Source organism: Asterias rubens, chromosome 16 (genome assembly GCF_902459465.1).
Source record: "Asterias rubens chromosome 16, eAstRub1.3, whole genome shotgun sequence".
Lineage (NCBI taxonomy): Eukaryota > Metazoa > Echinodermata > Asteroidea > Forcipulatida > Asteriidae > Asterias > Asterias rubens.
Window position 1 is genome coordinate 7,578,183 of NC_047077.1, and position 22,299 is coordinate 7,600,481.

The 22,299-nt window shown below is 40.2% G+C and overlaps 1 protein-coding gene across 1 annotated transcript; it reads right to left on the reverse strand.

The window, feature by feature from the left end:
* Positions 1 to 3,368: 3,368 nt before the first annotated feature.
* LOC117300954 (dynein regulatory complex protein 1-like) lies at positions 3,369 to 22,261 on the reverse strand. Its single transcript, XM_033784824.1, has 17 exons — positions 22,063 to 22,261; positions 21,220 to 21,310; positions 20,742 to 20,854; positions 19,709 to 19,892; positions 19,230 to 19,367; positions 17,988 to 18,197; positions 17,158 to 17,297; positions 16,329 to 16,463; positions 15,745 to 15,894; positions 14,993 to 15,239; positions 14,487 to 14,576; positions 7,490 to 7,636; positions 6,799 to 6,924; positions 5,744 to 5,913; positions 5,085 to 5,141; positions 4,277 to 4,372; positions 3,369 to 3,818 (listed from the first exon to the last, which is right to left on the reverse strand). The coding sequence occupies exons 1-17, from the start codon at positions 22,194 to 22,196 to the stop codon at positions 3,656 to 3,658; spliced, it is 2,391 nt and encodes a 796-aa protein (XP_033640715.1). The 5' UTR covers positions 22,197 to 22,261; the 3' UTR covers positions 3,369 to 3,655.
* Positions 22,262 to 22,299: the final 38 nt, after the last annotated feature.

Genomic DNA, 22,299 nt, shown 5'->3' on the forward strand with positions numbered 1-22,299 from the left:
AAAAGGACTTTGTATTGGAACCTTGCACAGGGCAACAAAGCAAAAGGACTTTGTATTGGAACCTTGCACAGGGCAACAAAGCAAAAGGACTTTGTATTGGAACCTTGCACAGGGCAACAAAGCAAAAGGACTTTGTATTGGAACCTTGCACAGGGCAACAAAGCAAAAGGAACAGGTCGCCATGGTAATTGCTGTGGGTGCTATGGGTTACTTCGTGGCACATGAAAGCTGTGGACCTTAAAGGGGGGTTCCAAGGTCCAATTCAGTTTGGTGATGCACTCATTTGTCAATAGGTAGGGTCCTTACGAGAGTGAGATCAAGTAATGCAAGTCTTTAACCTCGTGTTTAAAAGATGTCAAATGCCACTGTATTTTGAAATCTGTCCAGTGCATGTCATTTTTCTTTGTCCTGATATTCAATCAAGACCTTTGGACCCCACACTAATTCCTCTTTGAAATGTAAAGACCATGTGTTTTAAATTTCACTCTATAAGAGTATCAAAACAAATGTCCCCGATGTCATAAGGTCTCTATCTTTTGCAATGTGGGTGCATTTTGCTTGTATTGTTATGTTCAGCAAAAGTAGGTTCTTAACCTGAATAAAGATTAAGCATTAAATGCCAAATCCATCATATTTTGTAACCTTCGGTTCAATTCAATGACAATGGGTTTTTTGTAATATATTTGCCTATAGTGGAAGCTATGCTTCATGTACAAACAAAAGACCAGATTATAAAATGGTGACATTAAATATGATGTAAATTAACTTCTTAAAGACAACCCCTTGATGTTAATAACACAGTACTGTATGATTGTAAAAATAGTTGTACAAAAAGTAGTTTTTATGTTGATAAATAGTGCTGAGAAAGCTTTTATTTGTTCTTTATGTGTACATTCTGTGGTGAGAATTGAGTTCAATGACCCGGCGGAAGGTCAACAATAGTTGGCAATAGGTCTAGATTTCAAGGCTAGACTAAATTCATTCAAGGCAGACTATTTATATTGGTTTCTGTTTATAACTGCTGACAAATATTAACATGAAAAGAAACACAAAAGAAGCCCCTTTCTGTGTGTACAGTATTTCACTTCTTCTTTTATGCCTTGCATCGAGCCATGGAAATACAGGGTGCGATAAGTGCAGAATTCTGGGGTAAACATCTCTGTGGAACTGTACCAAGGTTTGAAAACTGTAGCTGAGAAATAGATTCGGATACGGACAAATTGACCAATCTCATTCAGCCGATAAACAGAAAATGGTGATTTGGACCTAAACAATGGTTGCAATTTAAGAGAAAGATTTCTGTTTATCACAAAAAAACTGCCCTCTATATTTGATAATTGTTGACATTATGAGATGTACTTCATGCATCTCATAAAAAACTTGATACCTTTACATAGTTACGTAGCTTTCTTAACAAATATTGCAGGAACTTTATAATAAATATTTTTCTTAATTCCAGCCGATCCTGGCTCAATATCTATCTGAATATGACAACATCTTTTGGATATTATTTTCTTTTAACCAAAAAGGAGAAGTTCTAAATTATGTTTGATTCACATTGAAAAGGTCGAGGGTCAAAGCATAGCACAAACAACCTGCAGACAACTAAAATGCTTTCCTTTTTATATATTTTGTTCCTGCACAAAAATGCCTTTATTTTGTATTTCAAAAATGAATCGATGTATTTATGTGTAATTTATTTACCCATTCTATGATGCTGTGGTAAGCTTATAACCACTTTATAGTTAATATTGTCTATATCCAGTGCTCTATTTTTTGGTAAATTAATTTCAGTTGACATTTATTTGTAAATTTAGTTTTTTGCTTTAAAATCAATTTTTTGTTTGCTTATTCTTTACGTTGTCATTTAACTGTTTTGCTTTATACAGGTTATTTGTAATTTGCATAATGTGTTACTGTGTGTTAAGCACAGAAAAAAAACAAAAACAAAACAAGCAAAAAGAAGCGCAGTGTTATAACCAAGAGTCACCGTGTCTTTGATTTCTGTTTTTAGTCTCATTGACAAGCACTGGATTCAACAAAGAGCTATGGTTGATCAAAACTGCAAATCAATAGTAGTTGCTAAGCAAAGTTTGATGTTACAATAGCAATTGACGGTACTATGGTAATAGACCTTATGCACATGACGTCATTTCTCGCTGAAACCACCATTGTCATGCTCCCTGTGTTCTATAGCATTGATGAGTGCCAATTCTCATCATGTAAATGTGGGCTCTGACTATTAAGGCATGAAATAACATGAAAGAGAAGGCTAAAAGTCATAATCTCAAATTTATTTTGAATAACAAAAATTTATTATTTCCCACATTTAAAACATTGGACCATTTTATAAAACGGGTGCGATACTTTGTTTAATGATGCCAATATCCTTTTGTTGACTGGTAAGAGACACATTGAATTCAAATACCAATCTATCAATCTAAAAATCTATGACTCATCTTTTATGATTGGGTCTACATTCATAATAATGCCATGAATATTTTGTTTTCAAGTTTTTGAAGTAAACTTACGAGGCATCCTTGGTTTCAACACCAGAAATATATAAAAATATTAACAATGAGAAGAATAAGTTCACTACAATGTACATCATTTCCTTTGTATGCAAGTGCAAGGTTTACAACACAAGCTGGTATTAACATCAAACAAAATGTTTGCTTTACTGTAAATTATACACTGATAACAAGAACATGTATTTCCCAGTTAAAAGTATTTTACTTTACAACTACAAAGTGTCAAACAGGACGGCATATTTGTATACATGTTACTCTATTTACATCAGATATAGTATGTACATATAAAATCTGGATAATGTATCAAACAGGTGGAATTAGAGCAGGGCCCGCTTTCATGGCTCTGCTGAATTCTGTGCTTACCAACTTACTGTGCAACCCCCAAATTCTGCGCTAGCTGTGTCGGCAAAGAATGCCTAGTAACGTGGAGTACACACGCGCACAAGCAAAAATTCCCTGCTAATCCGTGAAATAACTTGAAGTAAGCGTGGAATTCCCTGCTTCCGCAACATCCATTCTTTGCTCACGGTAAGCAGAACCATGAAATTGGGCCTGATCAATTGATAGTATAAACAAGGCAAACAATATAAAACACATGAGGATTAAGGTGGGAGAACTGGGTCCAATTTCATGAGACTGAAACTGCGGAATTCTGTGTTTATGGCTGACTTCATGGCACTGTAAGAACATAATTCTGTGGTTAGCACTGCCATGAAATTGGGCCATGGTGTCCAAAATAACTTCTGAAGCTCACAGCTTTATAATAATAATAATAACAAATTCTTATATAGTGCATTTCACAATAACCTTATCAATGCGCTTTACATTAGTGCCCTGGTCATAGGGCCAATAACATCCCTTTAATCTTTCTCAGCTCCCTTGGGAGTTTACAGCCCTGAGCTGCCTGTTGGGCGCTTGCTTCACCTGTTGTATGGAACAGCACCCTGATACAATCAGAGTGAGTGTTTAGACCATGATATAAACTGTAACCCAACACATTCATGTAAACCCAGGGTGTTAGTCCTAGATGATCTGCTAGAAAGTACCAAGATTGCTGTGGTACATCAAGATTTAGTTCTCTGGTAGGGTGTGGGTCCTAGAAGGTCTGCTGGAAGGTACTAAGATTATTGTGGTACATCAAGATTTAGTACTCTAGTCGGAGGAATCTCTAGCTCCTGATTGACTTTGGAATTAATGTACTGATGAAGAAGCATTCTCAATTCTGCATTCTGCTGACGGAGAGAGTCTGTTTCTGTGATCAGCTTAGAACGTTGATTCAGGACATCACTGTTAAAATAAAAGAAACAAATTGGAAACAGATTTATAAGGATTTAAACTCCTACAAAATATTTAGTGGTCTGACATTTCGACCCTAGCAGAGGCTTTCTCGGAGGCTAAATGACAACACAACAAATACAATTACATCTTAGAGGTAAAACATTGATGCAACAACGACAATGCACATCTTTGAAAGTGCAGCACACATCTTGGGCAGTGATGAACTAAAGCTGAGGGTGCCCTACTCAAATGAACTCATGTGCAGACAGTCCATTAAGCATATAATTTGTTTTTACCCTTACACCAAAAAACAAACTACTTGTATAATTCTTTATCCCTGATGCAAAACTTACGCTCATAAAGCAGCCATTAATTTAAGATGTGGTAAATTATTATACATTTATCTATCTGAATGATTATTAACAGTTTGTAGTAAAACTTTTTATCAAACAGACAGATTTGTTTACCTGTATTTTTCCAATCCATCTACGAGAGCTCTCCATACTTTCTCCTGTTTCCCAGAAAGAACTGATGGAAAGCTTGCCCAGAACTGTGCATCCTCACTACAAACAATAAAAACAAAAAACATATAAACATGACAGAAATCATTACAGTAATTTAACTCATGGTGTGATTCCATCAAAGGCTCTGCAGTTTTACATAATAATAATAATAATAATAATAATAATAATAATAATAATAATAATAATAATAATAATAATAATAATAATAATAATAATAATAATAATAATAATAATAATAATAATAATAATAATAATAATAATAATAATAATAATAATAATAATAATAATAATAATAATAATAATAATATAATAATAATAATAATAATAATAATAATAATAATAATAATAATAATAATAATAATAATAATAATAATAATAATAATAATAATAATAATAATAATAATAATAATAATAATAATAATAACATTAAAACTTATAAAGCCCATTGTTTGCCGCAAAACAGACTCAAAGCTCTGTGTAGAAAAACAAGGCAGGATAAAAGCAGACATTGTTTGAAACTTACAACATTGCGTATTACAGATAAGTAATGCACACTCATCAAAGGCAATATAAAGGGGTAAAATACTCAAAAACAAATAAAAGACAAGAGCAGAATTTTTTTCAAAGTTAAAAAATTACATCTCAAGACTTGATAAATGAAGCAACGCTCACTGGTCCTGCCAGCCTTTGGCAATATCAACATCTTCAAGATGTGTCTATTTTGTTTTCTTCTTTTATTTTCTGAACTCACCTGTCGTCCCTTTCCTCTCCTGAGATGATTCGGAACGTCTGAAACTTCACTTTTTCTCTGCAAATAAAGAAGTAATCACAAAAATTAGCAAAGTTAGTTTGAAATCTTCAAGTGTGTTTAGGGTGAGGCATCTCCATTGGTATTCCAAGCTTGATACAAATACAAGTGCATAGTGTGACAAACACGTTTAACTTCAGGCAAACTCTATTCCAGTTGGTTAAACAACAAGAATGTGATATGAACTTATTCAGTAGGGCCCACATCAAACCCTGTTCTATCATGCTGTTCTACAAGATTAATCCGTAATATAACATGCCCACATGGAATACTGAAAAACAAAGTGCCTCTGCATCCCATACCCACCTTGGCCTTTGGCTTCATTGGATATGGGACAGAGAAATGCTGTTATTTTTCTGTACTCTGCTCGCACTTGTGTGATAACTAATCAGGGTCCAATTTTATAAAGCCTGTAAACAATAAACTTGCTAAGCAAAGAAGGGTCTTGCTTAACAGAAACAGATACCAGCCAAACTACATTAAGTTTACGTTGTTGATGAGACAGTGCCCCACTAAATTTTTGCTTAACAAAAAATTTGTCAAGCAGAATTTTCTGAAACGGCTTTAAGAAATTGGGCCAATGTTTTCATTTTGAAACTTACTTAGTTGGTTTAGTGTTCTGATCAACAAAGTGCCTGATAGCTTTAACTACATCATTAGGATGAATAAGTTCAGTTGCATCAGATCGTGTTGAGCGAATAGAACCAGCAGCATCTTCAAGACGTCCAGTTACATGTAATATCTCAGCTTCATCTCCTTCAGCAAACTCATCCTAGAAACAATTCAAGACAACATACATCTTGGATTACAACTTGACAACCACACAATTTTAAGAATATACAAGCCAATTTCACAAACCGCTAGGAATCATCTTAAGATGAGTTGTCAGTTTTGCCTTAGTGATTTGTATTGTGACATCGCACTTAGTAAAAAGGCACTGAACACGTTTGGTAATTGTCAAAGACCAGTCCACTTGGTGTATCCCAACATAGGCATAGAATAACAAGCTTGTGAAAATTTGAGTCAATTGGTCATCGAAGATGCGAAAAAAATTATGAGAGAAAAAACACCCTTGTTGGACGAATTTGTGTGCTTTCGGATAGGAATAAAAGACTTCTGGCTAGAAGTCTTTTATTATTTAAGTGAGAAATTACCTCTTTCTCAAAATCTATGCCACTTCAGAGGGAGCCGTTTCTCACAATGTTTTATACTATCAACAGCTCTCCAATGCTTGTTACCAAGTCAGCTGCGCCTTGAACACCCAGCAGGGTGGATATGTGCGCATTACAAGTCTTATTATTATTATGATTACTATTAGTTTTTCAGTTAATATTTGTTTTGAGTAATTACCAAACGTGTACCTGCCCTTTAATAGGAATTTAGAGTGAATTGCATTTTTTGTGTGAAATCGAGCAATGGGCCCACATTTCATAACAGGATTCTTGATCACCCATTGGCAGCTTAGATTCATACACTTGAAACATGAGGTACACGTAGCTCACTTTTTATCTTGTTCTTCCCTTTCATTTCAAGATTTTTTTTAAAATAAAAATCTCGGTTAAGTTGCAAGTGGTGAGGAATGATCCATTTAAGCAATACCTAACCGTGCCCGGTATAAGACTGTTAGATTGTTATAAAGACGTTCTACAACAACTACCTGTTCTCCAGTCTCAGACCCATCTGGTGCCTGCCTCATCCCTTGTGCTCTGGGTTGTGTCACCTGTGATGCTCTGTTTTGTGTCACACCCTGGGGATCTGCAATGGCATCTACAGCGACTGCCATCTGAAGGAGTAAAAAAGTTCTTAATAATTAACACCATTGAATCACGATTACTTGATATGAGCAGGAACAATAAACAAAAAAAATGTTTAATTCAATAAAGAGACGACTAAAGAAATTAAACAGTGAAATCATGAAACCAATCCGACCCCCTCACTAATCATCCAACAGTCCTGACAGTGCAATATTAGTCTAATGATGAATAGGAAATGAGAAGAAATATTGAATGAGCTGTGGATGAAAACCCAATCCATATGAGGTCTAAGATAGGATTTGAACTGGAGTCCACCGAGGTGAAAGGCATCCAAAGAAACCACTTAATCAGCCAGATCCCTAATATTATTTTTCTAAATTGTGTTTTCTTGCAAATATCTTGAAAGAGAAACAAAGCATGCCAAGACTTCATTATTATTTGAAAAAATAAAAGGAAAGAAGGATAAACAATTGACAACAACACCATCTGATAAGCAACACTCTAACAACTCAAGCTCATCCTGAGCAGATACATAATTACAACCCACCATCTCCAGGACAGCAGTAACACTTTAAGGAGAGAGCAACACCATACCTGTTTATCTGTATCCACAGTAAATGGTGCATCCAGCATTTCCTCATTAGCAGCCGTCTCAGCAGCAGTGACTTCAGTAGCTTGTTGATGCATAATGAAGTAAGTTGTCAATTTATGTACATCTTCCTCAGTGTCTACACCTAAAGCCTGTATGGAGGAAAGAAATGATATCATTGGAGATTATAGTTACTGTCTCCAAGTTATAATGTGTATGTGCAGGCGTGCTGTGGCCAAGTGCACTGGACTCGAGCTCTAGTGTTTCTGATCAGCAGGGTGTGGGTTTGAGTCCAAGTCTTAACACTTGTGCGTGTTGTGGCCAAGTGCACTGGAGTCAAGCTCTAGTGTTTCTGATCAGCAGGGTGGGGGTTTGAGTCCAAGTCTTAACACTTGTGCGTGTTGTGGCCAAGTGCACTGGACACAAGCTCTAGTGTTTCTGATCAGCAGGGTGGGGGTTTGAGTCCCAGTCTTAACACTTGTGCGTGTTGTGGCCAAGTGCACTGGACTCAAGCTCTAGTGTTTCTGAACAGCAGGGTGTGGGTTTGAGTCCCAGTCTTAACACTTGTGCCTGCTGTGGCCAAGTGCACTGGACTCAAGCTCCAGTGTTTCTGATCAGCAGGGTGTGGGTTTGAGTCCCAGTCTTAACACTTGTGCGTGTTGTGGCCAAGTGCACTGGACTCAAGCTCTAGTGTTTCTGATCAGCAGGGTGTGGGTTTGAGTCCCAGTCTTAACACTTGTGAGTGTTGTGGCCAAGTGCACTGGACTCAAGCACTAGTGTTTCTGATCAGCAGGGTGGGGGTTTGAGTCCCAGTCTTAACACTTGTGCGTGTTGTGGCCAAGTGCACTGGACTCAAGCTCTAGTGTTTCTGATCAGCAGGGTGGGGGTTTGAGTCCCAGTCTTAACCATTGTGCGTGTTGTGGCCAAGTGCACTGGACTCAAGCTCTAGTGTTTCTGATCAGCAGGGTGGGGGTTTGAGTCCCAGTCTTAACACTTGTGCGTGTTGTGGCCAAGTGCACTGGACTCAAGCTCTAGTGTTTCTGATCAGCAGGGTGGGGGTTTGAGTCCCAGTCTTAACACTTGTGCGTGTTGTGGCCAAGTGCACTGGACTCAAGCTCTAGTGTTTCTGATCAGCAGGGTGGGGGTTTGAGTCCCAGTCTTAACACTTGTGCGTGTTGTGGCCAAGTGCACTGGACTCAAGCTCTAGTGTTTCTGATCAGCAGGGTGGGGGTTTGAGTCCCAGTCTTAACACTTGTGCGTGTTTTTGCCAAGTGCACTGGACTCAAGCTCTAGTGTTTCTGATCAGCAGGGTGTGGGTTTGAGTCCCAGTCTTAACACTTGTGCGTGTTTTTGCCAAGTGCACTGGACTCAAGCTCTAGTGTTTCTGATCAGCAGGGTGTGGGTTTGAGTCCAAGTCTTAACACTTGTGCGTGTTGTGGCCAAGTGCACTGGACTCAAGCTCTAGTGTTTCTGATCAGCAGGGTGTGGGTTTGAGTCCCAGTCTTAACACTTGTGCGTGTTTTTGCCAAGTGCACTGGACTCAAGCTCTAGTGTTTCTGATCAGCAGGGTGTGGGTTTGAGTCCAAGTCTTAACACTTGTGCGTGTTGTGGCCAAGTGCACTGGACTCAAGCTCTAGTGTTTCTGATCAGCAGGGTGGGGGTTTGAGTCCCAGTCTTAACACTTGTGCGTGTTGTGGCCAAGTGCACTGGACTCCAGCTCTAGTGTTTCTAATCAGCAGGGTGTGGGTTTGAGTCCCAGTCTTAACACTTGTGCGTGTTGTGGCCAAGTGCACTGGACTCAAGCTCTAGTGTTTCTGATCAGCAGGGTGGGGGTTTGAGTCCCAGTCTTAACACTTGTGCGTGTTGTGGCCAAGTGCACTGGACTCAAGCTCTAGTGTTTCTGATCAGCAGGGTGGGGGTTTGAGTCCCAGTCTTAACACTTGTGCGTGTTGTGGCCAAGTGCACTGGACTCAAGCTCTAGTGTTTCTGATCAGCAGGGTGTGGGTTTGAGTCCCAGTCTTAACACTTGTGCGTGTTGTGGCCAAGTGCACTGGACTCAAGCTCTAGTGTTTCTGATCAGCAGGGTGGGGGTTTGAGTCCCAGTCTTAACACTTGTGCGTGTTGTGGCCAAGTGCACTGGACTCAAGCTCTAGTGTTTCTGATCAGCAGGGTGGGGGTTTGAGTCCCAGTCTTAACACTTGTGCGTGTTGTGGCCAAGTGCACTGGACTCAAGCTCTAGTGTTTCTGATCAGCAGGGTGTGGGTTTGAGTCCCAGTCTTAACACTTGTGCGTGTTGTGGCCAAGTGCACTGGACACAAGCTCTAGTGTTTCTGATCAGCAGGGTGTGGGTTTGAGTCCCAGTCTTAACACTTGTGAGTGTTGTGGCCAGGTGCACTGGACTCAAGCTCTAGTGTTTCTGATCAGCAGGGTGTGGGTTTGAGTCCCAGTCTTAACACTTGTGCGTGTTGTGGCCAAGTGCACTGGACTCAAGCTCCAGTGTTTCTGATCAGCAGGGTGTGGGTTTGAGTCCCAGTCTTAACACTTGTGCGTGCTGTGGCCAAGTGCACTGGACACAAGCTCTAGTGTTTCTGATCAGCAGGGTGTGGGTTTGAGTCCCAGTCTTAACACTTGTGAGTGTTGTGGCCAAGTGCACTGGACTCAAGCTCTAGTGTTTCTGATCAGCAGGGTGTGGGTTTGAGTCCCAGTCTTAACACTTGTGCGTGTTGTGGCCAAGTGCACTGGACTCAAGCTCCAGTGTTTCTGATCAGCAGGGTGTGGGTTTGAGTCCCAGTCTTAACACTTGTGCGTGTTGTGGCCAAGTGCACTGGACTCAAGCTCCAGTGTTTCTGATCAGCAGGGTGTGGGTTTGAGTCCCAGTCTTAACACTTGTGCGTGTTGTGGCCAAGTGCACTGGACTCAAGCTCTAGTGTTTCTGATCAGCAGGGTGTGGGTTTGAGTCCCAGTCTTAACACTTGTGCGTGTTGTGGCCAAGTGCACTGGACTCAAGCTCCAGTGTTTCTGATCAGCAGGGTGTGGGTTTGAGTCCCAGTCTTAACACTTGTGCGTGTTGTGACCAAGTGCACTGGACTCAAGCTCCAGTGTTTCTGATCAGCAGGGTGTGGGTTTGAGTCCCAGTCTTAACACTTGTGCGTGTTGTGGCCAAGTGCACTGGACTCAAGCTCTAGTGTTTCTGATCAGCAGTGTGGGGGTTTGAGTCCCAGTCTTAACACTTGTGCGTGTTGTGGCCAAGTGCACTGGACACAAGCTCTAGTGTTTCTGATCAGCAGGGTGTGGGTTTGAGTCCCAGTCTTAACACTTGTGCGTGTTGTGGCCAAGTGCACTGGACTCAAGCTCTAGTGTTTCTAATCAGCAGGGTGGGGGTTTGAGTCCCAGTCTTAACACTTGTGCGTGTTGTGGCCAAGTGCACTGGACTCAAGCTCTAGTGTTTCTGATCAGCAGGGTGGGGGTTTGAGTTCTAGTCTGAACACTTGTGCGTGTTGTGGCCAAGTGCACTGGACTCAAGCTCTAGTGTTTCTAATCAGCAGGGTGGGGGTTTGAGTTCTAGTCTTAACACTTGTGCGTGTTGTGGCCAAGTGCACTGGACTCAAGCTCCAGTGTTTCTGATCAGCAGGGTGGTGGTTTGAGTCCCAGTCTTAACACTTGTGCGTGTTGTGGCCAAGTGCACTGGACTCAAGCTCCAGTGTTTCTAATCAGCAGGGTGGGGGTTTGAGTTCTAGTCTTAACACTTGTGCGTGTTGTGGCCAAGTGCACTGGACTCAAGCTCTAGTGTTTCTGATCAGCAGTGTGGGGGTTTGAGTCCCAGTCTTAACACTTGTGCGTGTTGTGGCCAAGTGCACTGGACTCAAGCTCTAGTGTTTCTAATCAGCAGGGTGGGGGTTTGAGTCCCAGTCTTAACACTTGTGCGTGTTGTGGCCAAGTGCACTGGACTCAAGCTCTAGTGTTTCTGATCAGCAGGGTGGGGGTTTGAGTTCTAGTCTGAACACATGTGCGTGTTGTGGCCAAGTGCACTGGACTCAAGCTCTAGTGTTTCTAATCAGCAGGGTGTGGGTTTGAGTCCCAGTCTTAACACTTGTGCGTGTTGTGGCCAAGTGCACTGGACTCAAGCTCTAGTGTTTCTGATCAGCAGTGTGGGGGTTTGAGTCCCAGTCTTAACACATGTGCGTGTTGTGGCCAAGTGCACTGGACTCAAGCTCTAGTGTTTCTGATCAGCAGGGTGTGGGTTTGAGTCCCAGTCTTAACACTTGTGCGTGTTGTGGCCAAGTGCACTGGACTCAAGCTCTAGTGTTTCTAATCAGCAGGGTGGGGGTTTGAGTCCCAGTCTTAACACTTGTGCGTGTTGTGGCCAAGTGCACTGGACTCAAGCTCTAGTGTTTCTGATCAGCAGTGTGGGGGTTTGAGTCCCAGTCTTAACACTTGTGCGTGTTGTGGCCAAGTGCACTGGACTCAAGCTCTAGTGTTTCTAATCAGCAGGGTGGGGGTTTGAGTCCCAGTCTTAACACTTGTGCGTGTTGTGGCCAAGTGCACTGGACTCAAGCTCTAGTGTTTCTGATCAGCAGGGTGTGGGTTTGAGTCCCAGTCTTAACACTTGTGCGTGTTGTGGCCAAGTGCACTGGACTCAAGCTCTAGTGTTTCTGATCAGCAGGGTGGGGGTTTGAGTCCCAGTCTGAACACATGTGCGTGTTGTGGCCAAGTGCACTGGACTCAAGCTCTAGTGTTTCTGATCAGCAGGGTGTGGGTTTGAGTCCCAGTCTTAACACTTGTGCGTGTTGTGGCCAAGTGCACTGGACTCAAGCTCTAGTGTTTCTAATCAGCAGGGTGGGGGTTTGAGTCCCAGTCTTAACCATTGTGCGTGTTGTGGCCAAGTGCACTGGACTCAAGCTCTAGTGTTTCTAATCAGCAGGGTGGGGGTTTGAGTCCCAGTCTGAACACATGTGCGTGTTGTGGCCAAGTGCACTGGACTCAAGCTCTAGTGTTTCTAATCAGCAGGGTGTGGGTTTGAGTCCCAGTCTTAACCATTGTGCGTGTTGTGGCCAAGTGCACTGGACTCAAGCTCTAGTGTTTCTAATCAGCAGGGTGGGGGTTTGAGTCCCAGTCTTAACACTTGTGCGTGTTGTGGCCAAGTGCACTGGACTCAAGCTCTAGTGTTTCTGATCAGCAGTGTGGGGGTTTGAGTCCCAGTCTTAACACTTGTGCGTGTTGTGGCCAAGTGCACTGGACTCAAGCTCTAGTGTTTCTGATCAGCAGTGTGGGGGTTTGAGTCCCAGTCTTAACACTTGTGCGTGTTGTGGCCAAGTGCACTGGACACAAGCTCTAGTGTTTCTAATCAGCAGGGTGGGGGTTTGAGTTCTAGTCTTAACACTTGTGCGTGTTGTGGCCAAGTGCACTGGACACAAGCTCTAGTGTTTCTAATCAGCAGGGTGGGGGTTTGAGTTCTAGTCTTAACACATGTGCGTGTTGTGGCCAAGTGCACTGGACTCAAGCTCTAGTGTTTCTGATCAGCAGGGTGGGGGTTTGAGTCCCAGTCTTAACACTTGTGCGTGTTGTGGCCAAGTGCACTGGACTCAAGCTCTAGTGTTTCTGATCAGCAGTGTGGGGGTTTGAGTCCCAGTCTTAACACTTGTGCGTGTTGTGGCCAAGTGCACTGGACTCAAGCTCTAGTGTTTCTGATCAGCAGGGTGTGGGTTTGAGTCCCAGTCTTAACACTTGTGCGTGTTGTGGCCAAGTGCACTGGACTCAAGCTCTAGTGTTTCTGATCAGCAGTGTGGGGGTTTGAGTCCCAGTCTTAACACTTGTGCGTGTTGTGGCCAAGTGCACTGGACTCAAGCTCTAGTGTTTCTGATCAGCAGGGTGGTGGTTTGAGTCCCAGTCTTAACACTTGTGCGTGTTGTGGCCAAGTGCACTGGACTCAAGCTCCAGTGTTTCTAATCAGCAGGGTGGGGGTTTGAGTTCTAGTCTGAACACATGTGCGTGTTGTGGCCAAGTGCACTGGACTCAAGCTCTAGTGTTTCTAATCAGCAGGGTGGGGGTTTGAGTCCCAGTCTTAACACTTGTGCGTGTTGTGGCCAAGTGCACTGGACTCAAGCTCTAGTGTTTCTGATCAGCAGTGTGGGGGTTTGAGTCCCAGTCTTAACACTTGTGCGTGTTGTGGCCAAGTGCACTGGACACAAGCTCTAGTGTTTCTGATCAGCAGGGTGGGGGTTTGAGTCCCAGTCTTAACACTTGTGCGTGTTGTGGCCAAGTGCACTGGACTCAAGCTCTAGTGTTTCTGATCAGCAGGGTGGGGGTTTGAGTCCCAGTCTTAACACTTGTGCGTGTTGTGGCCAAGTGCACTGGACTCAAGCTCTAGTGTTTCTGATCAGCAGGGTGGGGGTTTGAGTTCTAGTCTGAACACATGTATTCTTGAGCAAGATACTTTACCAAATCGCTTTGTTCTTTGGATGGCCTGGGACATTACGCTGTAGGTACCCTGTACTAGGATTTGTAATGCATGCAAAACAACCTAGTTGCACTTAATGCTAACGTTACCCAAAGTGACAAGGAATGAAGATATCTTACCCCAAAGATGGCATCTAGTTTCATTAGACTTCATTCATCTTTCTCTAGTGGAGCCAGTAGTGTGTTTAGTTTGGATTCTACTAAGAAACCCTGCACTTAACGCTAGCGTTACCCAAAGTGACAAGGAATGAAGATATCTTACCCCAAAGATGGCATCTAGTTTCATTAGACTTCGTTCATCTTTCTCTAGTGGAGCCAGGAGTGTGTTTAGTTTGGATTCTACTAAGAAACCCTGCACTTAATGCTAACGTTACCCAAAGTGACAAGGAATGAAGATATCTTACCCCAAAGATGGCATCTAGTTTCATTAGACTTCGTTCATCTTTCTCTAGTGGAGCCAGGAGTGTGTTTAGTTTGGATTCTACTAAGAAACCCTGCACTTAATGCTAACGTTACCCAAAGTGACAAGGAATGAAGATATCTTACCCCAAAGATGGCATCTAGTTTCATTAGACTTCGTTCATCTTTCTCTAGTGGAGCCAGAAGTGTGTTTAGTTTGGATTCTACTAAGAAACCCTGCAATAAATGAAGACAAGAAATTGTCAATTTACTCATGTACATATCAAATATTAATACACTTCATTTGAGAAGTACTAAAAATAGATATAAAATTGAATACATCACAAAAAGAGAGCTGCTTAGCAGATAATCTGTTACTAAAGCACAAAATAATGGATACCTTTTGACAAAATAGGGAGACCACCAACATAGGGCTAGATAGCTCAGTTAGCACAGTACGTAACTGGAGATCATTGTTTCAAGTTCCGCTGTAGTCGGCTTTTTACTTTGTTCAACTCCAAATTATTCAAACGTACCCAGTCAGTTTCCCTTGTGGATTATTCTTCAAACTGAAACCACTCACTGATTCATCACACAGTAATTCCAACAATTTACCCAGTCAGTTTCCCTTTACTCAAACTGAAACTACTCACGGATTCATCACACAGTAATTCCAAGACTCTTTTTATCGTCTTCACAGATACTTTAGGTTTCTCCACAACATCTTCTTCATCTCCAGTCACATCTTGGCTGTTCCTTGAACCATTCTCACTCCCTTCATCTTCCTTCACGCTGCCATCTGTTGACATTATTTCTTTTAACACTTCATGGGCGGAAGTGACAGTCGTTTTCTCTTGACTCTTCTTGCTGATGATTGGTCCATCATTGTCCAAGAACCACCTGTTAATATCAGACTCAAAAGGTTTAAAACTTAAAAGAACTGGACACGTTTGGTATTTACTCAAAATATATGTTTTTATAGCATAAAAACTTACCTGGTAACGAACAATGGAGAGCTGTTAATAGTATAAAACTTTGTGAGAAAGGGCTCCCTATGAAGCAATGTAGTTTTTGGGAAAGAGGTAATTTCTCACTAAAATATTTGAATCTAAGAAAGACTTCCGATCTCAAACATTTCTCAGGCATCTGAAAGCCCACAAATTTGTACAACAAGAGTGTTTTTCTTTTTTTAATATCTTGCAACTTCGATAACGAATTGAAACTAAATTTTCAACAATTTGTCAATTTATGCATATGTTGGGATACACCAAGTGAGAATACTGGTTTTTGCCATTTACCAATTGTGTTCGTGCCATCATACTAGGCCCCAATTTCAAGGTACATCAATACAAAATTACTAGTTATGTTTCTTTCTTATTTATTTTTAGGAGTTTTGTTTGCTTACATATTATCCGGCGCTTTCCACTGTAGACCCAGTTGTTGTTCAGTGATGATACGATCTTGTTCTAAGCAACTTGTTGCCAGCATCTTGACCTGGTCCTCATTCATGCACCAAATGTCATGAAACTTTCTTGTATCCGTTGCTTGAAAGTGTCTGATAAAAACAAAGAAAGTAAATAATACAAAGCAAACTAATAACATAGTGAATTGTCTGATTCATGAGATAATTCATTTTGAATTGTGACCTGGGGTAAATACTAACAAACCTCAAAACTCAACCAGTTCAAAAAAAGAACTATCCATGGCTTCATAATCAAGCTCTCCCTTAAAGTTAATAACGAGAAGTCCTCTTGATCCACTTTTAAAGCAAAATAAATAGTCTCGGCGGATTTTCTACCTTCGGCCCAGGTAGTATTTATTAATAAGCGGGAAATTTATTTTCAGAACTAAGCAGTCTCCTAAATTCAAAAGCTACTCCGAGGCAGTAGAATAAATAGCAAGACAAGTTCTCAAGGAATAAAATCCACACAGCAACTTAGATATACACATTGTATTACCACAAAATCCAATATACAAGCTCTTCCTTACTTTGATTTCTTTTGCAATTCTTTAAACTGCTCTGTGATGCGTTTATAATCGTCCGCTAGTCCCTGGTTTTCCTCTCGATATTGCTTCTCCTGTTTGGCCAACTTTACCTTCAGATTGTTCATCACATCTTGAAGTCTGTAAAGAGAAGAGCAGGCATTTTGCATGTGAAAATCAGATTGAAAATTAGAAACCAAATTGGAGTTTTAGGCTACAGTCCAAGGGTGAACTAAAAATCATAGTTAAGAGAAGTAATAATAAGCTACAGAAAACCCACTCAACACTGAAACCCAGCCAACTGTACATAAGCTCACAAACACACAGCAGAATCCAGCATTCTCCAGAAGACGGTCAGGGCACACTGATCGAAACAAGGAGCAGAAACTGGCTTTTCTCAGTGCCACCACTACTCAAAAGAGATTTCTTACATGGTGTCACCACAAACCTTAGTTACATAGTATTTTTCCACCATGCGTAACCTTTGTCTTATCTTAAAAGTATCAAGGAAAAATACCACTCAGCCAAGTTTTTAGAAACTAGTCCAATAGTCACAAGAAAACAAAAACATTACAAAGATATTAAATTGTTTGCAGTACCTGCTGCTATAACATAGGATTTGTACTGCCTCTAGCTACTGGGCAATCTCAATGGTCTAGTTGGTATGATGCTGTTCTAGATATAAAGGTTGTGGGTTCATATCCCATATTGAGTAATATGCTTGTGATTTTTTTTCACAGAACTATAAGTACTGAGTATACAGTGCTAACACACATCGGTGTATATGAGTAAAAACACAAAATTAATAAAACAAAGACAGTTGCCGCACACTGACCTAGTAATCTTGCGCTTCTGCTGTGACTTTGTGATGGTGTTTTCTTCATCCCGTTTCTTTAAGACTTGAAAGTTGTACTCCAGTTTTTCTTGATTCAGTTGATAGGTTGCCTTCATTTGCTGAAGCTGCTGCTCTAAAACCTGGTCAAAACAAACACCAATTTGTAATCAACTTATGATAATAAGCTATCTTTCATGCTTTGTTAATTATGTCATCAAAATTTAAAAAGTGCAATCGGAACTGGAATGTTGATCTAAGGAGGGTTTGGTAGCCCCATGGGAAAGTCACTTTATGAGAATAAATGATCTGATAAATACACATTTGTAAACCACAATGGAACAACTCATTTAAAGCACTTAAACAAACTCTCAAAACGGGGCATTTGAGGTGTATACCTTGATGGGAACCCTCTTCTGACAATGTTGATATAATGATCAACAATCAAGGTAATAAAGTACCTCCATTGGAACCCTAATTCCTCCAAATGATTCCCTGAATGCATGAGTGTATCCTATATTGATGAATGCATGAGTGTATCCTATATTGATGAATGCATGAGTGTATCCTATATTGATGAATGCATGAGTGTATCCTATATTGATGAATGCATGAGTGTATTCTATATTGATGAATGCATGAGTGTATCCTATATTGATGAATGCATGAGTGTATCCTATATTGATGAATGCATGAGTGTATCCTATATTGATGAATGCATGAGTGTATTCTATATTGATGAATGCATGAGTGTATTCTATATTGATGAATGCATGAGTGTATTCTATATTGATGAATGCATGAGTGTATCCTATATTGATGAATGCTTGTACCTGTACATCGGTCTCCAGTTTAATCTTCACCATGTTGTACTCATCAGCGTCTTGTATCCGTAGATGTTGAAGTTGTTTCTCAAATTCTTCAACTCGTCTTTCTCTCTGTTTCATGTATTCCAATTCTTGATCACCGCGCCCGATCATGGATTGATCCCATTTACGCCGGTTACCTTCAAGGAGTTCAAATCTCTCAGTCTCAAATGATTTCTGGATTCCAAAAGGAAAGCAATAAAATGTCTTAAACAAAAGCAACACAGTGTCTTCAAGGAGAAACAGAAAGCTGTATCAGCGTAACTTACAGGCATGCAACTGTAACTTCACCAAAAAAGAGGAAATTACAAAATGTCAATGATTTTGTATAGTATTTTTCAATTTTGAAGGGTAAAACTGAGATTAAAAAAAGAGGAAATCAGCTCATCCGAGGAAAGGTTGCATGCCTGGTAACAAGAATCATAGAGAAAGGCCCGCAAGAATGTTGCTTGATAAATATTGTGTGAAGGAACAAAAATGCGCACTTTAAAGCAATTGCATAACATTGGTAAACAGTATTGTCATAAGGCCCACACTTAGTGTATCACAATTTATATATAAAATACCAAACCTGTGAAAATTTAGGCTCAATCGGTCATCGGAGTCGGGAAAAATAACGGGAAAACCGTTATTCTCGATATCGAGAATTGATAATTGTTTTAATGTTTTCTCAAAAAGTAAAGCATTTCATGGAATAATATTTCAAGAGAAGTCTTTCACCATTACCTTCTGTAAACCCTGTAAGTTATTTGTAAATCTGTGAACTTTTAATTTTTGTTCTGTTAAGAAAGTGTCCAATGGCTTTAATGGCCTGCAATATTCTAGCTTGTTGATTGAACATAAAAATCAAGCCTGGCTAAGATTTTAACACAAATCTACCATCACCAAAGTCAGGGTAAAATCATCTTGATTAATGCTTACAAACAAATCAGTAGGATTTCCTGTGATAATGGATAGTCAGGCTGGCTCAGTGGTTTCTGTCACTGCCTTTCACCTGTGTGGACCCCGGTTCGATACCCGGAACAGAGCCTTGCATGTGGATTGGGGTTTTCAGTCCCTACCTGGCTGTGAGGGTTTTCCCTAAAGGTTTTTTTTTCATACATCTAAAACTAGAAGTTCTTCATTGCCTTTTCTACAAAAAGTTGGTGTGATGTTTCCAGCGGGATGTTTTGCTGACTATATAATTCAGACTGAGAATTTAATGATTACCTCAATCTGAGTGAGCTCATCTCGATAAGCCTTAGTCAAGTTCTTAATCTGCTCTTCCATTCTATCAATCATAAGATCAATGTCTTCAGCTTCTTTCTTCAAGTCCTTGACATACTGGTCATCTTTACTCTTCAATTCCTGCGACAAGAAACAAATCAAGCACCACAACAAATCACAAATGGAAGTCTTATTTCACTTCTATAGGTAAACATTGTATAAAGAAAGGGCACTTGTAGAAAGTGGATAATAGATAAAAATTGTGCCTTCATTTTATGAAATTTAATTGTCTTGAATATTTCAACACAATAATTGGTATGGTGTCTAATTACCATTGGTAATGGTGTCTAATTACCATAGATGTACCAAAGAAAAAATCAATGAGGACCATTTGATTGTTCTCTTATCCCAAATAAAAAATGATGGAATTTGTCAAGGTTTTCAAGAAATGAATTCTTCATTATTCTGTTAATGAATCTTACCATCTGGAAGTCGTTAATAAGTTTATTCTTTTCATCAATCATGGCCTCGGAGAGAGACTTTTGTTGTTTCAGTAAATCATGAAGTTCCATTGGAAGATCTCGTGTGTTGGCTTGTTCCCATTTCTTAGTGATCTCTTCAAAGCGTTCTAGACCTGCCTTAGCCTCTGCTTCAAGCTTCTCATTCCTGAAAACATGAAGATAAAAAACAGCTCAGGAAAAACTTTGTTGCTTTTGTTGTTTTATGCCTGGGGTTGATTTAACAAAGAGTTACGACTATGTCTTATCTCGAGTTAGTTTGATTTGCTCGACCTAATTTAAGACTAGCCTTAAGTTTTCAATAACTCCTAGGACTAGCCCTAAGTTAGAACTATCTTTGTGAAATTGACCCCTGTACTGAAAGCCAAATGTCATGCTTTTTTATCATTACAAAAAGTATTATGAATCTTGCGTTGAATCTTTGCTTTAAGATAAGATGGAGGCATTGTGAGTCCTTCTTATTCCTCTACCCAAGGGAACTGACTCCTAACATGGCGCTGCCAAGACTTTTGAGTTAGGTCAGGTAAATTGGGTTTACAAAGAGTACTGTCTTTTCTTAAGACATGTAACAAGCCCCTGCTTTTTTTGTTGCTTATTTTGTACGTTTGCCCACAAGGCTAAAAGCCAGTCTCTATACTAAGGGGATACATTATTTAAGATAAAAATAACTCAGCAGAACTGAAGGTAGTAATTGATATTCCTCTTAAATCTTTCTAGATCGTAGGATGGAGGCACCAGGCAAGGAGTTCCAATGAGATGCAGTATGTGGAATAAAGCTATTTGAACAGCTCTTTGTTCTAAGTCTCTGCTATAGACCTTATGCACATGACGTCATTTCAGTAGGGCGCCCTCATCTAGAGGTCAAAAGGAGGTTGTTCATTGGCCAATCCTGTGCGCCGCGCGTACAAATCTGTGCATTTTGATTGTTTCGTCAACGTTTTTCCACTAAGATGGCCGCTAGATGACGTCAATGCATAAGGTCTATTGTCAAGGTTACCTTTGTCTTTGTATTTCTTCTTCATCTGTCCGTCTGTGTGCCTCTCTTGCATCCGCTGCTACTCTTACATTGGACACTAGCTCCGTACCATCTGTCTTTAGTTTCGTCAGACGCTAGGATCAAAACAGAACAAATATTCTAGTTGTCAATGTGAATATTGAATAAATCTCAAGAGGCAATCTGTGGTAGATATCTTTGACAATCCTTTTTAGATGTCATTTAACGGGGAAAAATACAAAAAATCAGATAAAATGTGTGTGGCACAATGGTACCTTGGTTTACTCATCTGGAGGTTGCTATGCAAAAGCTTGCCCTGAACCATTTGACATAGCAACTGTCGCAATAGTATGAGGAATTCAAATGTACATGTACCTTGTGACTAAACTAAAGCAAGTCATTTTACAAGACTTTATTCTTCTACATTCTACTTATTTTACTAACTCACAAATCAGTCATCTTCATCTGATCCTTATCTTACCTGTCTACTATCTTCTATTTGACGTTTGCTCTTGCTCTGTTCTTCCTTGTCTTCTTTCTTTAAAGAGTTGGGATCTTCTCCCATTGCTTCCCTAAAGATACAAGAACAGATAATGGGCATCTATTAAATTGTAACACTGTTTTGGTTGAGTAAAAAAGAAGGAATGAAAATGAACAATAATGGTAACATTTTAGACAGCCACTTTATGAAAAAGGGAGGTCTGGTATGAAATTTTCATATAAATTATGGAGCATTTAGATTATTGTACAGGTCCAAGTGACTTTATTTTCTTTCGTGCTTATCAGCATCGACAGGTAGTGGTCATTGCCAACCGACAGCAACCAGCGTAGCACCAGTTAAGTCAAACCCTGCCTACGCATAGAGCCCTAGCTAGCTGTCTGTGTCTGGAAAAAGCGCCCTCTATTATGGTCAATGCGTCAAATTCAAGTGATAGTGGCTGAGATGAATCATCAGTCCAGAGCAGAGCAGAGTAGTGAGTGTTATTTAAACTTCTCAATCGTAAGCCATGTCCAAACGGACACGGCCTTCGTCAAGAGTAGACAGGGTAAAATCTGACGACTGATGTGAGTTGTAAATGTAAAGACACGCTTCTCTTTTTGAATAAGAAAATTAGATTTAAAATTTTATTTTATGTAAAAACACAAGTTGCATTATTTTTTCATGTTGATGCATTATTAATTAATATGTAAGCAACATTATATGGATTTAATTTATGAAGAAAGATTTTGAATAAAAGAAGAGCCATTAGGCATTAAACAGCGCCCTCTATCATCAACAACATGAATGATGAACAATCTCAAGAGTTGTGACAAGTTTTCTCACCTTCTTGCCATTTCCACACGTTTTGATATCCTGATTCTGCGTGCAGCAATACGCTCTTCGGGGTCCGTGGAGTCAACCGAGGGGCCGGTATCTTCTTCCTCATCGTGACCGTTCATTTTTAACTCAATTATCATAAAACTTCTTGGAATAAACAATCGGAATTCACTTTCCGTGCCCAAAACTCTAATTCCTCAGGGGGGCTCAGGTTGCTAACGTGAATGATGTATGTTTACATGA

What these genes read in the sequence shown, in the direction of transcription:
- LOC117300954 (XM_033784824.1), bottom strand. Translation starts at nt 22,196, where the DNA reads ATGATAATTGAGTTAAAAATGAACGGTCACGATGAGGAAGAAGATACC. An exon ending in TTATTAACGACTTCCAGATG is followed by an intron (nt 19,368 to 19,708) that starts GTAAGATTCATT and finishes TTCTTGTCGCAG; the next exon opens with GAATTGAAGAGTAAAGATGA. An exon ending in AACTAGATGCCATCTTTGGG is followed by an intron (nt 7,637 to 14,486) that starts GTAAGATATCTT and finishes TCCTCCATACAG; the next exon opens with GCTTTAGGTGTAGACACTGA.